Here is a 21,643-nt window from a genome sequence, read left to right as displayed (position 1 = left end):
CCTGATGGAATCTTCCAGATAGGAAAATGTAGATGTCAGTTTAAAAGCCTGCTACATCCAGGGAAAGAAAGTATATCTTACCCACTAATGGACTAAATGACAACATGAAATATGAAAGGTAATGTAACATAGTGGCAGTTTTACATTTTATGCATTTAAAGCTTCCAAAGGATACATATGCAGACAAAGTAATAGTAGTCAAGAGTGAAGGAGACTGTCAGATGCAATTTTCAAACGGTCACATATACAAAACATATGGTTTAATCCGCCCTTACATGCAAACTCCACTTTAGCCTCTCGGCTCAGGATGGTTCCAAATGCATTAGTGGCGATACACTGGTAAACACCGCCGTGCTTAGTTGCCTGAGGGTTATTGATCAAAAGGTTTCCCTCAACAAGGCTGTAGTTGAAGTCCATGTCAATATCAAGATCTTTCCCATTGAATTTCCACCTAAATATGAAAACAGGCAGAGTGAGCAGGATAATTATGATGAGAAGAATTTTAAGCATTACATATATTTTCTGTGGAATTCGACGGTGTTATAGACATCTAAAATAAAGTTCAAAAGCAGCAATGTTATCATTAAAAAACAAAAAAACAAAAAAAAATATTTTATTTTAACGTAAATTAAATAAAATATAAATATCACATAAAAACCTAAACTCAAAGAAAGAAAAATACTATAAGCTTCTAAAAGTTGGCAGCTTTGGCAAATAACTGAAAAACAAAAGTTACTAATATACTAAAATGAGTGAAATATTAAAATTACTAACACTACAACTGAATAAAAAATGAACATAAAAAATACATATAAATATATAAAAATCAAACTTAATAAAAATGAAAAAGCACACAACAAAATAACTAAAACCAAAACAAAATAGAATTTTTTTAATAGATACATTTAATACAAAATTTGAATAGATACTATTTTTCATTACTAAAACTGAATTAAAAATTAATAGAAACTAAATAGAAATATATAAAAATAAATTTAATTAAAATTGAAAAAAACTCTAATAATATTAGTTTATTACTAAAACTAAAACTGAATTAAAAATTAATATATACTAATTAGAAATATATAAAAAACAAACTTAATAAAAATGACAGAACACAACAAAATGACAAAAACAAAAATGAAAACAAAGAAAAAACATCAAATGTTTAATAAATACTATAATAGTTCATTAACAAAACTAAAACTGAAATAAAATTAATTGAAACTAAACAGAAATTTATAAAAAATAAACCTAATAAAATTACAAAGCATACAACTAAACTAAATCAAAAATGAAAAATGGAAAACATTTTTAAAATACATTTACTAAAACTTAAACTGAAATAAAAATTGATAAAAAGCAAATAGAAATACATAAAAACGTAATAAAAATGACAAAGCACACAACAAAATGACAAACTAAAATGAAAATGGAAAAAAACCAAAAGTTTTAATAAATACTTTCATTAAAAACATTAAAGCAACACTTCAAAAGTCTGACACTAATGACAAAATGTTTCATTGTAAATTTGACTTTTATAATTTACTGGTATTTGCAATTTCAGAGTCAAAAGCTTAATTGAAAAAATAAATTATTGTCAGAATTTCTTGTTAAAAATAAAATAGTTTATGCAAATATGATTTAATATTGTTTTAAAGATCAAATAAAATCTTGGAACATCAATGTCAATTTGTCACAAATGCACAAATCTTCAACATTTAATGTACAACTTTCATATTTCATTGCAACTTTTTCTTTAATGTTTTTGAAGTCTTAAAAATGTTCATTCCAAGCGTAAATGAGAAAACAAAACAAAACAAACAAAAAAAATAACTAGATTTTAAATATGATCTGTTGAGAAGATATTCAAATAATCGTACTTGTAATGTGGTGCTGGACTTCCCTTGGCTTTGCAATTAATAAATATCTTGTTGTCCTCTGCGCTCAAAGGGAAAACACTGTCACTGGGCTCTTGGGTGAACACTGGGCCATGTCGAATAATTCTCTCTAGAAGAAAAAACAAGAAGCCTTTTAAAAAGCTCATAATCCACAATCTGGAACATGAGTCTAGATCATAAAACAGGTGTGAACACATCAGGTCCACATTATGTCTAATGTGCGCTATTCATTTATTTTCAGCAACTTCCCACACTGAGCTCATTAGATCTGCAACGTAAACACGTGCCAGAGGAACAGCTTTCATTTCCCCTCTTGTAGCAGAAACCGTATCAACATGACGTCCTCCTTTTGGCAGGCCCGTAACATGCATGGCAGTGTGGCTAGGTCTGTTGTTTCGGTTGACTGCTGCCAAGACACCAATCCACCTCCCTAATTACCCCATGTTGTGGTAATTACTCTAGTGAAATGTATCATTTCTTAAATGAATAAACAAGCTCTCAGAAACATGTCTGCCCCTTCACAGAGAAAGGAACTGTGCTTTCTACTGTACACTCTTTCCCTTTCTCTATAAAACTCACCTGTATTTTTTTCCCGTTCTCTTTGAGTGAATGAAATTCATTTTTACAGGTCCCTAACCTTGACGAGGACAAAAAAAAATTACCCTCCCGCATCATCAAGCTAATGGAAGTGTCCGGGCGTGTTTGCCTGGGGTGAGCCCCTGTCTCCTCACGCTGTGGGAGATGCTACCTTTTTTCACTTTCCCTTTTGTGTGTCCTTTGAACGACGGGAATTAATGAAGCATTTAGAGCAAGGAGTAGCACACTTACAGTAGTCCACATTTAGCCGTCGTTCACGGAGGGGACACGTCCCCATCACTTTTTGTCATGGATGATTTTGCCCACACCCCTTTATGGAATTTACAACAGGGACGAATGTAATATAAAGGAAGCATCTACAGTTCTTGACCAGGACTGTTCATTCCAAAAAAATATTTTATGGACATTTCCATTAACCCTGAAATATGATGGAATGAATAGCTAAAATCAAAATACAGCAAAAACAAGTCAAAATATACATGGCAAATTTCTTTCATTATTAAAATAGTAAACTGTGCTCTATTTTTGGATTTTTATTTATTTATTTATTTATTTATGTTTAACAACAGTGTATAAGTTGTATAGTTAAATAGCGAGGTTAATGAATGATGATGAGCTGCTGGAATTTGTTTATTTTTATTTAAACATTAAATATAATCAAACTGTCAACAAATGTGTCCCCACTCCTAATATGCACTACTGTTTAAAAGTTTGGGGTCAGTACAATTTTTTAAAAGAATGAACACTTTTATTCAGCATGCATTAAATTTATTAGAGATGCATGATATTGGATTTTTGCCGTTATCCGATATTTTTCAACTCATTTTAGCCGATAACTCATGTCGATACCAATATATTTTTTTCCTTTTGTTTGGATACAACACTCCACTGTGTGGAAATTAAGTTTTGTTAGCGTTTAACAAGAACTTCTTATTCCTTTTATACTTTTAAAGGAATGCATACTTTTATTCAGCAAGGACACATTAACTTTATTAGAGATGCACAATATTGGATTATTGCCAATATCCAATATGCCAATATTTTTCAGTTCATTTAGCTGATAGCTAATGTCGATACCGATATATTTCCTTTTGTTCGGATACAACACCAAGTCTCTCCTGTGCGGAAATTAATTTTGGTTAGTTTTTAACAGGAACTTATTATTCCTTTTATACTTTTAAAGGAATCAATACTTTTATTCAGTAAGGATGCATTAAAAGTTATTAGGGATGCACGAAATTGGATATTGGATATTTTCCAACTCATTTTAGCTGATAGCTGATCCCGATACCGATATATTTTTTCCTTTTGTTTGGATACAACACTCTTCTGTGTGGAAATTAATTTTGGTTAGTTTTTAACAAGACCTTCTTACTCTTATTATACCTTTATAGGAGTTAATACATTTTTTTATTCAGCAAGGATGCATTAAATCTATTAGATGCACGATATTGGATTATTGCCGATATCCAATATGCCGATATTTTTCAAATCATTTAGCCGATAGCTAATGCCGATACCGATATACTTCCTTTTGTCTGGATACAACACAAAGTCAGTCCTGTGTGGAAATTAATTTTGGTTAGTTTTTAACAAGAACTTATTTTTTAGAATTAAATAAACAATAATGAAGTTGTTTTATAATAATAGAAAATTGAAGCTTTGAAAATAACTATAAATAGATGAGCGTTTGAGATTAAAAAGTATTTAAATTGTATTTTTTTAATGAAAATAACTGATCGTTTCGCTAGATAAGACCCTTCTTCCTCGGCTGGGATCATTTACAACCGCATTTGGGATCGTCTGAAGCCGCATTTAAACTGCCTTTTGGAAGTTCAAAATCGGGGCATCATAGCAGTCCATTATATGGAAAAAAATGCAGAAATGTTTTCCTCAAAAAACATGAACATCTTGGATGACAAGGGGGTGAGTACATTATATGTGAATCTTTGTTTTGGAGGTGGACTTCTCCTTTAACTGCATCTGCAACTCTCTCTATTAACAATGAAGCTTAGTTAACTCAAAACAGCAATTTTATCTGCTCATCGCTGAGAAATATAATGAAGCAATTCAGTTTTGAAGCAGAAGTGAATGTTTCTGTGCTCTGTTTCTGTGTTGCTCTGCAATCAATGCTCTCTGTGTGCGAGTGGTGTGTGTGTTTCAGAAATATGTAAGATTCTGCACTATTTGTATGATAATCAAATATAGATTTTCATCTGAACATTTGAAAATTATTATGCACTGTATAAATACAGCATGCTGTTGGGATGGCTTATTGGCACAGCGGTTAACCATAAAAATGTAAAACTGGCACCCAAAAGGTTGCCGACCCCTGGTAAAGACAACAACAATATTCAAATAAATGCAACATGTTTTCAAAAGTAATAATAAGAATAATAATATGTCACAAATTAGCATATTAGAATGACTTCTGCAAGATTATGACAACTAATAACAGCTGGAAATTCAGCTTTGCCATCACATAAATAAAATATAATTATTTAAAATTGTAATAATATTTCAGAATATTACTTTTTTACTGTGTTTTTCAAAAAATCTTACCAACCTCAAACCTTTGAGCAGTAATGCACATTATACATTTTGGTTTATTAATAATAATAATAATAATAAATGTCATAAGTTCATCTGAATTGAATTGGTTTGACAAGAATGACTGTTCCATTGTGTAATCCACTGTGAAATTGTTGCTTAAATGAATTTGTACATTTTATTTCTAATCATAATGTTATCGTAATGTTATTAATATCATTAATAATTTACTTACACTTGCAATGAATCAGATTTCCAGCAGGGATTCTTTAAAATGAGGTCAGCCGACCTAGTTTAATAACTTCCTATGCTTATTATTACAACCGCATCCATATATATTCATTGCTTAAATATTAACTACGTTCATATTCAATATCTGAATGTTAAATAACAGTTTTAGTTATTCTTTCCCTCAATATAACCTATTTTCTTTAATAAGACTTATTTCTGAATATATTTAAGTTACATGAGACTTATTTATTCCCAGACGATACTATCAATTATCTTCAAGAGATCTAATCAAGTTCTGCATCGAGAGAAGATTTACTTCTCACAGCTCACTTATCTCACAGCTTGTCAATGTTTCATCAGCACTGTGACTAAAACAAAAAAAAATAAAAAAAACCTTAAAAGTCTGCCTTTAAAACTGAGATATGGCAGGTTGTTGGATATGTGGGTTTGGTCTCCTCAGGTCCTCGGTGCTGAATAGCTGCTGCCCTTCCATCTGAGGCTGTCTGGCCTCTGCACTTCCTTCTCTCCAGCTAAGCTTTCTGAATATCAAGCTGTGCAATCAAAAGAGCACCTGTGGCTTGAATGCAAATGCCCATTTGAGTTGGCATAGTTACTGTAGCACAACAACGGCAATAACTGGAGCATTGGCACTGAGCGGGGGACATCGGTTCGTTTAAATAGGGCACCTGCCTCTTCAGACGGCCTCCTCCTTATAGCGCTGCAGTATGTGCTGAGACTTGCATGAACCATGGGAGAAATAATAAGCACTTTTTAATGGAAACTTTAAAAGAATTTTGAAACACTTCACTGCTGACAGGGTCTGATTATGGACATGAAGAGTTTTAATGCACTTCTAAAGTGCTATAAGTAGTTGTAAGTACTGCCAATAACTCTTTCAATATTCTGTAAAATCCAATATTCGGGTGAGTCACAGGTTTGTTTTTTTTGTGGAGGGAAAAAACAACGTAAATAATGTAATGTAACAAATTATAATAGTGCAATATACCGTTCATAGCAAAATAAACAGGCTTTAAAAATGAAAAAAAAAAAAAAAAAAATTCTAATACTTATTTAATTATATTTTAATTATTTTGATTTATTATTCTTTATAGTAGTAGTAGTAATAATAAAAAACAACAGTAATATACAAAAACAACAAAAGAAAACACACTGCAAAATTAAATATTAAAATATTATAGCAATATAATGTACCCAGCCAAATAAACACGCTTTAAAAAATACAAAAATGTATAATAATTATTATTAATTATTATTAATTAATAATTAATTATATTTTTATATATAATTCTCTATAATAATAATAATAATAAATATACAAAAACAACTCATAAGAAAACACTGCAAAAAAACAACAAAAAACAAACACAAATACAGTCGTTCATTGTTTGTTAATGTTAGTTTACAGTGCATTAACTAATGTTAACAAACACAACTTGTGATTTAAATTAATGCATTAGTAAATTCTTAAATTAATAACTAAGATTAACAAATGCTGTAGAAGTATTGTTCATTCTTAGTTCATGCTAACTATTGTAGTTAACTAAAGTTAATTAATACACATTACTGTAAAGTGTTGCCAATTTTTTAGATAAAATATCTAAAAATTCTTGAAACAAGATAAATTTATCTGAGAGGCAACACTGTATAAAATAGTAAGATTATTTATAATAATAATAATAGTATTTTTTTTTAAAAAGAGAATGTGTCTTTTTTTATCTGCAGTGGCAGATTTTTCACTTGTTTTAAAAACAAATATATAAAAAAAAAAAAAAAAGATTTAAACTCAAGGTGAAATCTGGAAGTGAAAGTGACTTTTGCAATATTAATAAATGTAAAAATGTCAGAATTTTGTATGATAAAAAAGTAATGTTGGGTTGCCACTCAATACCCAATATAAAATCAAAACCAAACTGCTTCAGTGCACTCTTCAAAGCTACATAAACATGAATAAAGTTTCCTATGCCAGACTGTTATGAACAAGTGTGCAAAAAATAAGTTGGGTGAACTTGCTGAAGAGAAAAATCAGAAACTGTGTCAAGACAAATGTCCTGCTGGGGCAACCACGAGAGCTTGTTCCCAGCATGCATCTGTCTCTAGAGGAATGAGAAAATGATTAGACAGAGGCACAAAAAGCCACTCTCGCTGGTGAAGTGGGGACTATGCAGAACAGGTGAGCTATCAAAGGCAAGTCGAGGGATATCGTACCTGCTAGGCAGCTCTTGAGTGACAGCAGGATTAAGAGTTCCCATGGCAACAACATCTTCATCTTCCAAGGTCACAGAATCTCTTTTATTTCCATTCAACTGCAAGAGGAGCAAGTCGTGTTCTTCCTATGTAAAATCAGCTTTGTTAGCTGGGAAATGAGCAAGGGACAGAGCGAGAGAGAGAAAGAGAGAAAAAGAGAGACAAAAAAAGATTAGAAAACAAAACAACGCAAGCACGAGGAGCTGTAACTTCAGATAAACCAGTGAAATATTAATAATTCATTCATCCAAATAAGAACAGACAGGTTTCTGTGCCTATGGGCCTGTTCACAGCTGATCAAGTGCAGTCTGGATACTGAGCATACCCTCAGTATATCTTTCAGGAGTCGAGGGAATCGAAGACAGAGAGAGAGATAGACAGACCTGGGGAGAGTGAGGGCCTAAGAGAGATATGAAAAAATCCTCAGTGGCTTACGGCAGCAAAACCTCGACACATATTCAGCTGCCAAAGGCAATGTTTGGATTGTACTAAAAGTATTGGCTCTACACACTTACACTGGGCAAAATGCGTGTGATACATTTACAAACCTGCAACCATATTTCATTTTCAGCCCGTCGTATCTCAGGAACAGGATTATGATTCGATAGGGGAGGTGATACACTTTGAAAGGGCAGTGAATATGATAGAGGAGTAAGCTATACGGCATCAACCCTCCCTCTTTTCGAGACGGCGGCACGCAGTTCATCTGCCTCACAGGAATTCAATACTCTTTAAAGCACATCAGAGTTGTCGAATACACACTTTAATTTATGAGGGTCAACGCCGCCGCTTTGGCTTTTACAAATACGGGCCCTGGTGGGACGTGCGGTTTAAGTGTCAAACTGTAACAAATGTCTAGCAAATGAGCGTAATATTCTTGACATTTCTGAGTGCGGAACAGCTTGTGGTTTATGAGCGATTTAGGAACACTAGGGACGTCACATTTCGAACAAGCCTTGAAAGTCACCGTGATACATAACATGTTTAACATTCACACGTCTCTTCATTTTCTGAGAACACAATACCAAACCTGGAAACATCAACATTGTTTAGTCAGATTTGCTTTGAAGCATCAAGACTGTTTCAAAGCATCAAATCTGATTTAAAATATCAGTATTGTTTGTTAAGAAACAGCATTGCTTTGAAGCATCAAGTTTGTAAATATCAGTATTTCTTTGAAGGAGTCTGCTTTGAAGCATCAGTACTTTTTACAGGTGTCAGTATCATTTTGAACTTTCAGTAGTTTTAAATCATCAATTTTGTACTGAAGCATCAATATCGTTTTGAAGTGCCAACATTGTTTTGCAGCATCAAATCTGTTTGAGACATCAGTTGTTGTTTGAAGCATCAGAAATTTTGATTTATCACTATTGTTTTCAAGCCACAGTAATTGCTCTAAAGCATCAACATTGTTTTAAAGCATCAGTATTGTTTTGAAACATCACTGCATTGATTTATCAACACTGTACTGAAGCATTAATATCTAGTCAGTATTGTTCTGAATCATCAGAAGTACTTTAAAATGTCAACATTGTTTTGAAGCATCAGTATTGTATTGAAACAATCAACATTTAAGACACCAGTTACACAACTGCTTTGAACCCTCAGATTTGTTTTGAAACAGTATTGCATTGAATTATCAACACTGTTTTGAAGAATTACTTTAAAATGACATTGTTTTGAAGCAATTTACTGTAAAATATCAGTATTTTTTAAGTAGTCTTTTTGAAATAATATTACTTGAAACATCAGTATTTTGAAGTGTCAGTATCATTTTGAACTTTCAGTAGTTTTGAAGCATCAATATTGTTTTGAAGGGCCAACACTGTTTTGAAGCAACAAATTTGTTTGAAACATCAGTAATTTTTTAAAGCATCACATCTGTTTTAATTTATCGTTATTGTTTTGAAGCCACTATAACTGCTTTGAAGCATCAGTATTATTTTGAAACAATCAAAATTTAAGACACCAGAATTCAACACAACACTGTATTGAAGCATCAATATCTAGTCAGAATAGTTTTGAATCATCAGAATTGCTTTGAAGCATCAAAAGCATTAAATCTAATTTGAAACACATCAGTATTGTTTTATAAAGATTACTTTAAGCACTGTATTGAAGCATCAAATCGGTTTAGAAATATCAGTATTTCTTTGAAGTAGGCGTTTTGAAATAATATTGCTTTGAATCATCAGTACTTTTTAAAAATGTCAGTATCATTTTGAAGTTTTAGTAGTTTTAAAGCATCAAATTTGTACTGAAGCATCAATATTGTTTTCTCTATTCAAAATCTATTTGAAACATCAGTTGTTTTCGAAGCAACAGATCAAGCTTCAGTAATTGCTCTGAAGCATCTGTTTTATTTTTAAAACAATCAACATTTCAGACACCAGAATTGCTTTGAAGCCTCAGATCTGTTTTGTATTGCATTGAATTATCAACATACAGAATTGTTTTGAATCATCAAAATTGCTTTGAAATGTCAGCATTGTTTTGAAGCATCACATTAGTGTTGAAGCTCCTTTTAATCATCAGATCTGTTCTCAATTTTCACTTTTGTTTTGAGCAATTAGAATTGCTTTGAAATGTCAATATTTTTTTAAAGCATTAAATCTTTTTTTTAAGCAGTATCGCTTTAAAGCATTAAAACTGTATTGAAATATCAATATTGTTTATTCAGAATTACTTTGAATCATCAGTACTGCTTTAAAGCATCAACACTTTTGAAACATCACTATTTACGTTAGCATCAGATGTGTTTTGAATTATGACTGTTGCATCGAGCTATTGGAATTACTTTGAAGCATCAAGTCTGTTTTGAAACAAAATTGCTTTTAAGTATCAGACTATTTAGAAGTGTCACGACCATTTTAAAGTTTCTGTAAAGTTCTGAACCATCAAGTACCGTACTGAATACCTTTTCAAAGCATCATTATTGTTCTGAATAATCAGTCTTCATGCGTCAGTATTGTCCTTTAGTCCATTCAGCTAACTTCTTTGATCCACCGTTGCAATATCAGAGAGCAGCTCAGCTCAGGCATTGGGCAGAAAATGAAAAGACTTGACCATGGAAGGAAAAAAAATGAGTGCAGATCAGGTCTGAGATGGGGGGAGAGATTAAATTAGACGAGATTGATTATGTTCCTGTATTATCTACTCTAAGGGACCACGAGCTCTGACCTTCAAGTCCTTCGTCATTTCAGTCATCTCTATCGATTTGGTTTCCATTTTTTTTAACCTCCTGCCTCCTTTGTTTGTCATTCTGCTCCTGCAGCCCGCTATGAGTCTCAATCAAGTCTGGGAGGACAGGTCAATAGCCGGATATTTGTTTGATGTCTTTCCTTATGAGATGCATGAGGGTGATCTATAACCGGTGAGCATGCGAAACGGAGGATGAAACTATAGCTGCGCGATGGGGGAAGAACTTAATTTGACCTGCACATTTGATTCCCTGCATGCTACCTGTTTTCGTACTTCTTCAGATCAATTCATTCAATCCTGTTTCTCTACAACGTCGTCCTTTGAGGTGTGTTTAATACGCTCGTATTAGATAACTGATATACATGCTGCTACGCTGTGTCATAATTTAAAAAGAGGGTAAAAGTTTATATACAAATGACACCTATTTTAAGACTCGTGAAAAAATGGCTGACTTAATACACCAGTATTAATATACGTCCTTATGTAAAAAACGGTCCCTGGGGTAATACAGCTTTAATGACTCTAAAAATGTTGTCCTTGGATGTACCAAGAACCATGTGCCATTTGTAAAACAATCGAGATGGTGGACTTCTGGGACAGCTAGTAAGACCATTATAATCTATTTCCACAGGATGTCTAACAAGCCCTGTAAGGCTCAAGTCATTAATGTGGCATGTTGAGCAAAAATGATCAATGCTAATTTATGTTTCAGTCTCGTCAGCAGTCCCCGCTCACTTCAGAGAGAGGTCAACTCTCTTTTTGTCATCTAGCCGGGCCTCTTGCACATTTCAAAGTCAGAAAAAGCCTTCTGTTTCTGTCTGCGGTGTGATAATACGCATCAGGCCATACTGGGGCAAACGTGAGACTTATCTCTGTGTCAAATGGCATGCCGCGTTTTAATGATGCATGGTGTCTCTGGCATCTTTGGGGAAGGAGGGAGGGAGTTTCTTGGTCACTGTCCAACCGGATTCGGAGTAGTTCCTTACATGATTAATTTATAGAGCGGGGAAAAAATACAATGGCAATAATTCTTGTGCCCAGCGGATGACGGTCACAGGTGGTAGAAATATCAAGTGGGCCGAAGCCTGGTTAATGGTGCCTGTGAGGGAAAAGATCTGTCAGGGATAATCTCTTATAATACTCTGCCATAGATAATGTGCTTCCCCCCTTCCACTGGCGGCAGATGAAGAGATTGCATAGCAGACGTTATGAAATGGGATGAGAATTATCATGACTATGCTGCCTGTGTCCAGAGCGATAAATGCAGAGCTAGTTCAAATCTCATTGGAAAAATGGAGAAATGGTGGGCGAGAGTGCTGAAAAAAGATGGGACACCACAGCGTAATGCGATCTGGAAGGAATACTTCATGACTTTGTAGCTAAATGTACAGCTGTGCGAGAAAAAAAAAAAAGGCTTCTCCGATGACAATGACATCAAAATTGTGCTTCTACCTGTAAGAATACTTCCAAGGTTAGTCTGCCAAGACCAGACATCAGTGGCTTTACTTGTTATTATATTATATTATAAGCAGTGGCATTTGTAGATAACTGAAATTACAACACACACACACACACACACACACAGAATTTGGAGGTTTAATACACCGTTGGGTGGTGACAAAAACAAACATTTATTTACATATTAGCTATTTTTCAGCGACACTGTTTGCAGGTTTAACAGTTAAATAAGTAGGTGGCAACATAAACATATATTTATGTATTAGTTACTTTTCAGCTACACTATTTGCAGGTTTAACAGTTACACCAGTAGGTGGCGACATAAACATATTTACATATATATCTGTCAGTGACACTATTTGCAGGTTTAAGTTACACCAGTAGGTGGTGACATAAAAAAACGTATTTACATCTTAGATATTTTTCAGCGACTATTTGTAGGTTAAATAGTTACACCAGTAGGTGGTGACATAAACATATATTTACGTAAATAGTTACCCCAGTAGGTGGCGACATAAACATATTTACATATATTTTTCAGCAACTTTATTTGCAGGTTAAATAGTTACACCAATAGGTGGCAACATAAACACACATTATATATTTTTCAGTGACTATGTGCAGGATGATAGTTACACAAGTAGGTGGCGACATAAGCATATTTACATGTTATATATCTTTTAGTGACTCTATTTGCAGGTTTAACAGTTACACCAGTAGGTGGTAATAAACAAATAAATATTTACGTATTAGATATTTTTCAGCTACACTATTTGCAGGTTTAACAGCTACACCAGTAGGTGGCGACATAAACATATTTACTTATATATCTTTCAGTGACTCTATTTGCAGGTTTAAGTTACATCAGTAGGTGGCGACATAAACAAACATATTTTCATCTTCGATATTTTTCAGCGACTCTATTTATAGGTTAAATAGTTACACCAGTAGGTGGTGACATAAACATATATTTACATAAATAGTTACACCAGTAGGTGGCGACATAAACACTTACACATTATATATTTTTCAGTGACTCTATGTGCAGGTTAAATAGTTACACCAGTAGGTGGCGACATATGCATATTTACATATTATATATGTCTTAGTGACTCTATTTGCAGGTTAAATAGTTACACCATTAGGTGGTGACACAAACATGTATTTACATATTAGATATTTTTCACTGACTCTTTTTGCAGGTTAAATAGTTACACCAGTAGGTGGCGACATAAACATATATTTACATATTAGATATTTTCAGTGACCCTTTTTGCATGTTACATAGTTACATCAGTAGGTGGTGACAAGTTAATCTCTTGTTTTGAGTCATTAAGCATGCAACTGATTTGTTCAAATATATTGATTCAATTAGAAATTAAACAAGTGATTGTCTTTTAAGTGAATCACTGAATCATTCACTTAAGTCATTCGTTCAAAAACAGTGATTCTTTGAGAAATGAAACACCAACAATGAATCGCACATGTTTTATGGGCAGATCATATAATTTTTTCTGACCTGGATCATCAAATCTCTTTTAGCAAAATGACTAATCTTAATTCAGTTAATTTGAGCCAAGGTAATTTGAACCTTTAAAGTATGCTAAACCTAGTTTGAATCTGGCAATATTGTGTTTAAAATGCACTCAATATTCTAACAACAAGTTTACTGAACTGTTGTAAAATAGCAATATCACACTCAAAATTGTGCTGTTTTCATTGACATTTGAAAGTAAGGTATGATATTTACTCTAAAGTTAAACACTGAAAATTCTGTTCCACACACTGGCAGCAATTCAAATATTTGTACAAACATTGCAATATTGTCATAAGTAAAAAGCGTATCCAAATATCCAGAAATGTCAAACGCTGCCTAAAACCTGAGTAATAGCGCTCTTTAATAAGCCATGGCGCATGCTTCCTTAACTCACAACGGCCTGATAAAAATCCAGCCTCCACCTTCATTTACAGCATTAGATAAATCACAGGGTCTCTGACAGCAGATTGAGTCCTCAAAGAGCCTTTGTGAGCTTCACACCAGCCTGCAGAAGCCAGAGGCAGAAACGCCGGCTGGGTTTAGCCGATGTGAACGGAATCTCAACATGGGCTTCAGTGAGACAGCTTCCATCAAACCAACCAACCAGCTATCAGCCTCAACCACACACAATCTGCCAGCTCATTGCCCCACAACCTGCTCGATTCTGTGTGCCATGCTCAATAATACAATTTTAGAAGCTCTAAAATTATACAAATTACAAAATGCATGAAAAGGTTTTGATTGCAAGTGCTTCAAGACACAGCAGCTCAATGAACATTTGCACTTTTCTGTTCAAAAGCTGTTATGGACCGTTGTTTTGACAGATATTTCGCCATTTAGAGGTCATTGTTCATTAAGAATGCCAAACAATGTTTTAATAAACTAAAGAGTTGGCCAATTCATGCATCTCACAGATGGCAAAATGTACACTTTTTATATTTTAATGTGAATATAGGTAAAATATAAGTTTTGCATTGAATATTTTATATAACAGTATTTTAGTATTATATATATATAAACACTTCTTTCTGTATGTCATTGGTCAGCCAAATGGATAATAATGCCCCAAATTAACAGCAGGTATGAAATGTAAAACACTAAAAAAATTGGGTATTTACATTATTATATAAATACAGTTCTATAACACAGAAGTTATGTGTATAAATAATACACACACACACACACAACTGCAAACTTACAATGACAGGTTAAAATAGCACCATCGCTTGAGCCAATATTGCCGTTGTGCTAAAGCCCGACGCAAACTGACTTCAAAGCATTGCCGCAACATCCACTAACCACTAGGGCTCGACTCGGACGCTAGATTACTTGATAAAAATGTCTGGAGGGGTGGATTCAGGACCACTGTTTACACATATACACATGACCTGGATTCCTGGGCTAACACCAACAAGGCCATTTACTCAGAGTAATTTGGTTTCCTTGCGCAGGCAGACTCCAGCAGGGCTATCAAAAAAAGACGAATCATTTCAGCAGGTGGATGGAGAGAAGGCTGCAGTGGCCTAATAAAAAAGCACTCTGCATATAGGCCCCCCCTCCTATAATAGGGGCCTGCTGGCAAGCTTGTAAGAAAACATGCCGTCTGCAGTTTCGCCAGCCTCTCAGAGAACACCATTAAACAAGTAGTTGTTGACTTGTTATGAATAATAAAACAAAAGCATCAACACTGTGGATGTTACAGAGGAGCGCTAACATAGGAACCAAGAAGTCGTGCCAGTGCTCGGGAGGGTGACGAAGTGGCTTGTAGAAAAAAAAAAATCTCTCATTTTTCCCACATGCTGTAAGTTCATGACCTCAATTTTCAAATTCATGAAAGCGAAGTGTTCTGAATCAGCTCGCCACAGAAAAGTTAACTAGGTTTATTGATTAACAAAACAGCAATTATTGATTTTAAAAGCAAAAAACATATGTTTTAAAGGGTTTCTTACATGCCCACTCCATTTCATGAAACATTCCCATCAAGCATGGTTCTTTGTTGACCTTATAAATGCTGCTGAAATTTACCAAGCATAAGTTTAGCATCTATAATATGTTTAGCAAAAGAGAAAGTGTGGGCATATATGGTATGTTAACCCTTTAATACATTTGTTTTTCACTTAAGTTGTTTTGTTTTTATTGTTTAATTGCTCTGTCACAATTCATTGCATTTATTATATCTGTTTATATAAAACAAGATACTGTATCAAAACATGAACACATCCGATGCTGATGATTATTCACATTATTTGAACTCCATACACAGATACATTAAATGGGCCACCTGTCCCGAATCTATACACAGCCTACATGGAGCTGGGTGATAAAATGACAACGACAATTATCTCAATATAATTTCACAAATCAATTTTCAAATTCATGAAGGAAAACTGCTCTGAATCAGCTCTCCAAAGAAAGGTTAACTAGGTTTATTGATGAACAAAAACAGTGATTACTAATTTTTTTTTTTTTTTTTTGATTATGCTATAGCGTTTGAGCATTTATACTAAATGTATTTACTGTTTTTATACAAAAATCTAGAGAATATATAGTTAGATTTTTACCATGATACTGAAGTGCTGTATGTGTGGTTTTAACTCATGATCTAAATGTATGATACGATGGAAGATTAGGGATGTAACAATATAAAAATCTCAATACCATGATATGAAGTCCACAATATGATTATTGCAATATAGACTTTAGACTCCAGACTTTAGCCATGAATATGTTTTTAAGATGCTGAAAAAAGCACAAATGTCAGGACATGTCAAAACTTCTCCTGGGCCCCAAAACACCCTCAGACCCCAGAGGGTTAAAAAAAAAAAAAGACAAATGGAGACTTTTGTACATTTTCAAGTTAAATTCTTCTATCTAATGCACTTTAAGAGTTCGAAATTAGGAGCTCAACCTATGTTCTTAACTAAGAAACTTCTTAGTTAAAAGAAGTCACTGAATTGAATTGTACCTGAACTTTAAAAGGGACTCACCCCTCTTTTTATTTGTGGTATACCATCTCAGTCTAAAATTACATTCACACTGGTGTTTTGGGAAGCCAAACAAATTAGAATATAATAATAACAACAATTTTATATTATTGTTAATCCTATGTCAGTAATAGCCATATATTATAAAACAATTGCACTAAAATAAATGAAAATGAATATTTCATAGTTTGTTCATAGTTATTATTACTATTATTATTTTATTTTATTTTTTTGCAGGTTTCATATTATTTTTGCTTTACACTACAGTAGGGAAATTACAATACTTCTTTCCTAATTTCTACACTTGAACACTTGAAATTTGGACTGCAGTACCCATTTAACCCGCTAATTGTCAGCAATTTATATTGCACTTTTAAGCTTTTATTTTGATGCAAAACTCCAGCTTCAGTGACAACAGGATTACAAAAAGGGCTGTAGCATGATGCTGCATAAGACAATAAATAAGATTTATATTCTGCTTTCACTCAAAAATCATTTTAAACCACCAGCGAGTGTTTGTAATAACTTCAGTTTGCTGTCGAATGTGTGTTTTGGCCATGCAATGTTGTTGAAATATGTTATGTCCTCTGAGTCAGAACAGCGACTGCAGAAAAGAGAAGGCATATAACCTTATACATACCGGCAGACAGCACTGGAAGGCGCTAGTGCTTGTCAGTAAATTAGTGGAAAATGAATAGAAATTATGATTCTGAGGTATGCATTTTAAAACGAACATGCACTAGTGTGAATGCAGCCTAACAGATGTGTAAACTGAAAACTTTTTGAGCTTTATTAAAATAATTTTCACTGATTTATTGTGTTGGATATATTTTGTTCCTTTGTGCAGTGGCTCAGGAGTCTTTGAATCTGTAGAAACGTCAATAAGCTGAAAAAAAATAATTTGAGATAATGTAAAATTGTTAAAATTGATTTCATAAAATTGGTATTGAAAAAATATTGCAATATTGATAATACTGTTACATCCTTATGAAATATAACAGTATAGTTAATTTTAATAAAACTCAAACAGTCAGAATAATTCAATTTCACCATATAAAAATGAGGTTGTTAAAAGTTACAGATGTTACTGTTTATTGAATATGAACAAATTTACATCTGCATCCTACCTCAAGCTACTACTACTGTCAACTCAAGCTACTGTCAAATGTGCATTTTTTAAGAGACAAAAAATTATATTACTAACATTGCAGCCTGCACTGCAAACTATGGTCAGTTTTTCAAATCACGTGACACGACCCACTAATAACGTTAATGGGCTTCCAGCGGCAGAAAAAGCTACTAATGACCTTCTGACCTCCAGCTATAAAAGCTGCTGTCAGTGTAAATGGGGCATTATAATGATTTTACTAGTAAAATGAATTGCACTTTGGTTTAAAATGGTAACTCCACTTCCCAAGAACAATCAGTAGCCATGGTAAAATCACTGTAATGCACATCCTTAGTGCTAATTATCTTATTTTCCAGGAATAACAGTCTTAAATAGGTCGACACCAGGGACGAGGTGACAAAATGCTTTATTGACACGATTTACACGAGCTGCAAATAGCTGGCAACTGCGTAATCCCATTTGTGATCGAAAGACACATGATCCTTTTCCAATCAATGCCCAATGTCTGTCGGTGACAGTGAATGGGTATTTCATGACGCTCCCCGTGGGATCTCATAAACACCATCAATAACATCTTACCACCCTTATGTGTATCATATTCACTCATATGTTGGCACTGGATACTAATGGTTGTAATATTTTACAGCTTTTCTGATTGAAGGTCATCAGAAACACCAGCGATTTCTCTCCCCTCTTCAAGGTTACATGACCAGGAAGCCCGATCGTAGATTTACCGTATTGTGACAGCAGGTACGTACACACACACAACCACACTTCAGTCTTGTTCTGCCAATTTTGTCGTAAAACAAATTAGCGGCTATGTGATATAAACCACCTCTTAACAAACTCAGGAGCCTTGGCTTTCCCTCTCCATCCTCGTGGCACCAGCACCATCTAAAACCTTGTCAGTTCGAGTCACCGTCTCACTTCTAACGTGCATTAGAGGCAGCATTATCAGTGTCCGAGGTGTTATATTTGGAGCTGTAATCTGCGCGCACAAAGGAAAGGCTCTATCTCTTCCTCTGCCCCCCGCGGCTCAAGTATCACCCAGCCCTTTAGAAACGCCACTAAGTGCCCAAGCCAGGCGCTCATATTTCCCCTTCCCTCCAGATTATGAATGATAGGGCAACTCTTTTTACATTCATTACACAAGCGCGCATGCATAATTGATTTCGCTCAAATTATGGCACCCCGAAATATTCTGCTGAGTTATGGCCGGCCCTTCCATCCCCAATTCTTCCATTCTCCTTGTACACGAGATACATCAGCAACCTTGCACTGCACCTCGTAAAACAGCCTTTAGGCAGCAAGGTTTTATAAATGTATTGTGTACAAGGGGAATCAGTTACACAAGTTTTATTATTTTTTATTGTGCCTACATGAAGACAGAAAACAAAATTTATAGTAATTGCAGAGATGCATCATGTCTTAGGGCTGAATGATTCATCTAAATAAACCCAAAATCAGTATGGCTGTGATTAAACACATTAAATAAATAAATACATGCGCTGTGTATTTTAGAGTAAATATTAAAAAAATTTGATGGTTTAATATTGAAGAAATTTAGAAATTTTAAGATAATTGCAATTTCTACAGGTGAAATGTAAAATATATTTAAAAAAATAATAATAATAATAATTTCTATAATTATTATTATTCTCTTAAATACTCATTTTTATTTTACAATGAAATATTACAATCGTAATATTTCTTGTTTTGTTTTATTTAGTAATAACAGTAACTATTATTATTATTTTATAGTCATTGACATATCACAAAATGTATAAAAACATAAATTGTGCAGCTCTAAATTCAAGCACAGCAAACCTGGATTTTTTAAGCACATTTTAAAATGTAGTTGCAATTAATAATCAGAAAAATACAAAAATTAAATATAAAAATATATACAATAATAATAATTATTATAATTATTATTATTATTATTATTATTATTATTATTATTATATTTTCTTAAATATTCATTTTTATTTTACAATGAAATATTACAATAGTAATACTAATAGTTATTTTATTTATTTATTTTATAATAACAGTAACTATTGTTATTATTTTATAGTCATATTGACATCACATCACAAAACGTATAAAAACAAAATTTTTGCAGCTCTACAATCAAGCCCAGCAAACCTGGATTTTTAAAAGCGCATTTTAAAATGAAATTGCAATTTTTTAATAATAATAATAATAATAATAATAATAATAATAATACATCTATAATAATAATAATATTAATAATAATAGTAATAATAATAATATTTTATATGACAAAATAAATAGTGCAGCCCTTAATATAATTATGCAGTTATCAAAAAAGGATGTGATAAATTAAATAAATATACGCACGGCATATTTTGGAGTGAAGTGCTTTAAAATTTAAAAGGGTTAACATTTAAAAATGAAGAAATTAAGGCAGCTACAAATATTAGAAATTAGAAATATTAGTAATTTTACCGTTGTAAAGCAAAATATATATATTTTTTTACAATTAAAAAGTCTTTTTTACAATTATCTTTTTTTTTTTGTACCAAGAATTATTACAATAGTAATATTTCTTGTTTTGTTTTAAATGAGTAATTTTAGATTATTTGCAATCACAATTTTTATTTGAAAAAACCAAATCGTGCAGTTCTAGTCTTTCTGGTATTCAAAGCAAGACATATAAAAGAGAGATAACAAGATTGTGCGCTTGTCACCTACCGCATGATGCATCAAATGCCTTTGACAATCATATACAAGAGCTGAAATGTGAAAAATCAAACCCAACAGGCATAGGTTTAGCTAAATGTGTAATTTGAAGTAGATAAAGGACAAATCGCATACTATCAGACTGCATTATTCCCTGCTACTTAAAAAGTAATTCAAGGTGAGAACCTGATGCACAGCAAATAATGAATTGCCTCGGGTCAAATATCAAACCCTGCGAGGATTTGTGCAGATGAAGGGTTGTAAGAAGAACAGCAAAACAACATCAAATCACAAAGTGCTGATGCTGTAACACAGGCATCATCACATTGTGGAATATCATCAAAGTGCTGCCGAGTTCTGTCAACACAGCCGGGCCGCGGGTCCCTCAGGGGAATACGGGCTGTCATTCACCTGAATAATGCCACAGACAGGCCTGGTATTTCAGAGAGCAGAGGAAGTCCATCATCCAGGATAGGTCACTCAGAGACTAATCTTGCTAAAGGTTAGATGTGAACTGTGACCGGTCCCCACAACAGGATCCTTTGACAAAGTGCAGGCATATGGCATATGGAAAAAATGAGGGTCAGCGTGTCCAATGAGCTTCTGCTCCTCTAGAAAAGAACTAAGGACAGGAATATTATCTTTTGAATTATGCTCTGGTTAAGAAATAACACAGAAGCAATAGGAATAACTAATATATATATAATTTTTTCCAGGTTAAGAAACTCCATAAAATATTATTTATACATTTAACTACAACAGGAATAGCATTAAACCAGGTGATGTTAAGAAAAAAAATCAATAAACTTTTTTTTTCATTCATTCAAGTTAAGGAACATGAACATCGTATAACATTATTTAGATATTTTCAGGTTAAGAAACACTAGATGGGTAACAGGAATAACATTAAACAAGGTGGAAATAGAAAAATAATTAAACTGATATGAATAACCAAAGTTTCAACTGGATATGTAAATTAGAATACAAATAGAAAAATGATTAAAATCAGGTTAAACGAGATTATGCAATATGAATTGAAACTGGTAACCTTATTTTATATATAATGTATTATTTAATAATATTG

The 21,643-nt window shown here is 33.3% G+C and overlaps 1 protein-coding gene across 2 annotated transcripts in view; it reads right to left on the bottom strand.

Annotated features, from left to right (window-relative positions):
* LOC127167287 (contactin-4) overlaps positions 1 to 21,643 on the bottom strand; it is a 107,815-nt gene that overhangs the window by 45,943 nt on the left and 40,229 nt on the right. For both annotated transcript variants that reach the window (XM_051113224.1, XM_051113223.1), the window contains exons 2-4: positions 7,506 to 7,653; positions 1,884 to 2,010; positions 276 to 451 (exon numbers count right to left, since the gene is read on the bottom strand). In XM_051113224.1, the coding sequence (XP_050969181.1) occupies positions 276 to 451; positions 1,884 to 2,010; positions 7,506 to 7,566 (364 nt within the window). In that variant the 5' untranslated portion in view covers positions 7,567 to 7,653. The remainder of the gene's footprint in view (positions 1 to 275; positions 452 to 1,883; positions 2,011 to 7,505; positions 7,654 to 21,643) is intronic.

The sequence above is a fragment of the Labeo rohita genome, chromosome 6 (assembly GCF_022985175.1).
Source record: "Labeo rohita strain BAU-BD-2019 chromosome 6, IGBB_LRoh.1.0, whole genome shotgun sequence".
Taxonomy (NCBI): domain Eukaryota; kingdom Metazoa; phylum Chordata; class Actinopteri; order Cypriniformes; family Cyprinidae; genus Labeo; species Labeo rohita.
Note: the sequence above shows the minus strand (reverse complement) of the source record. Positions and strands in the feature narration are given on the sequence as shown.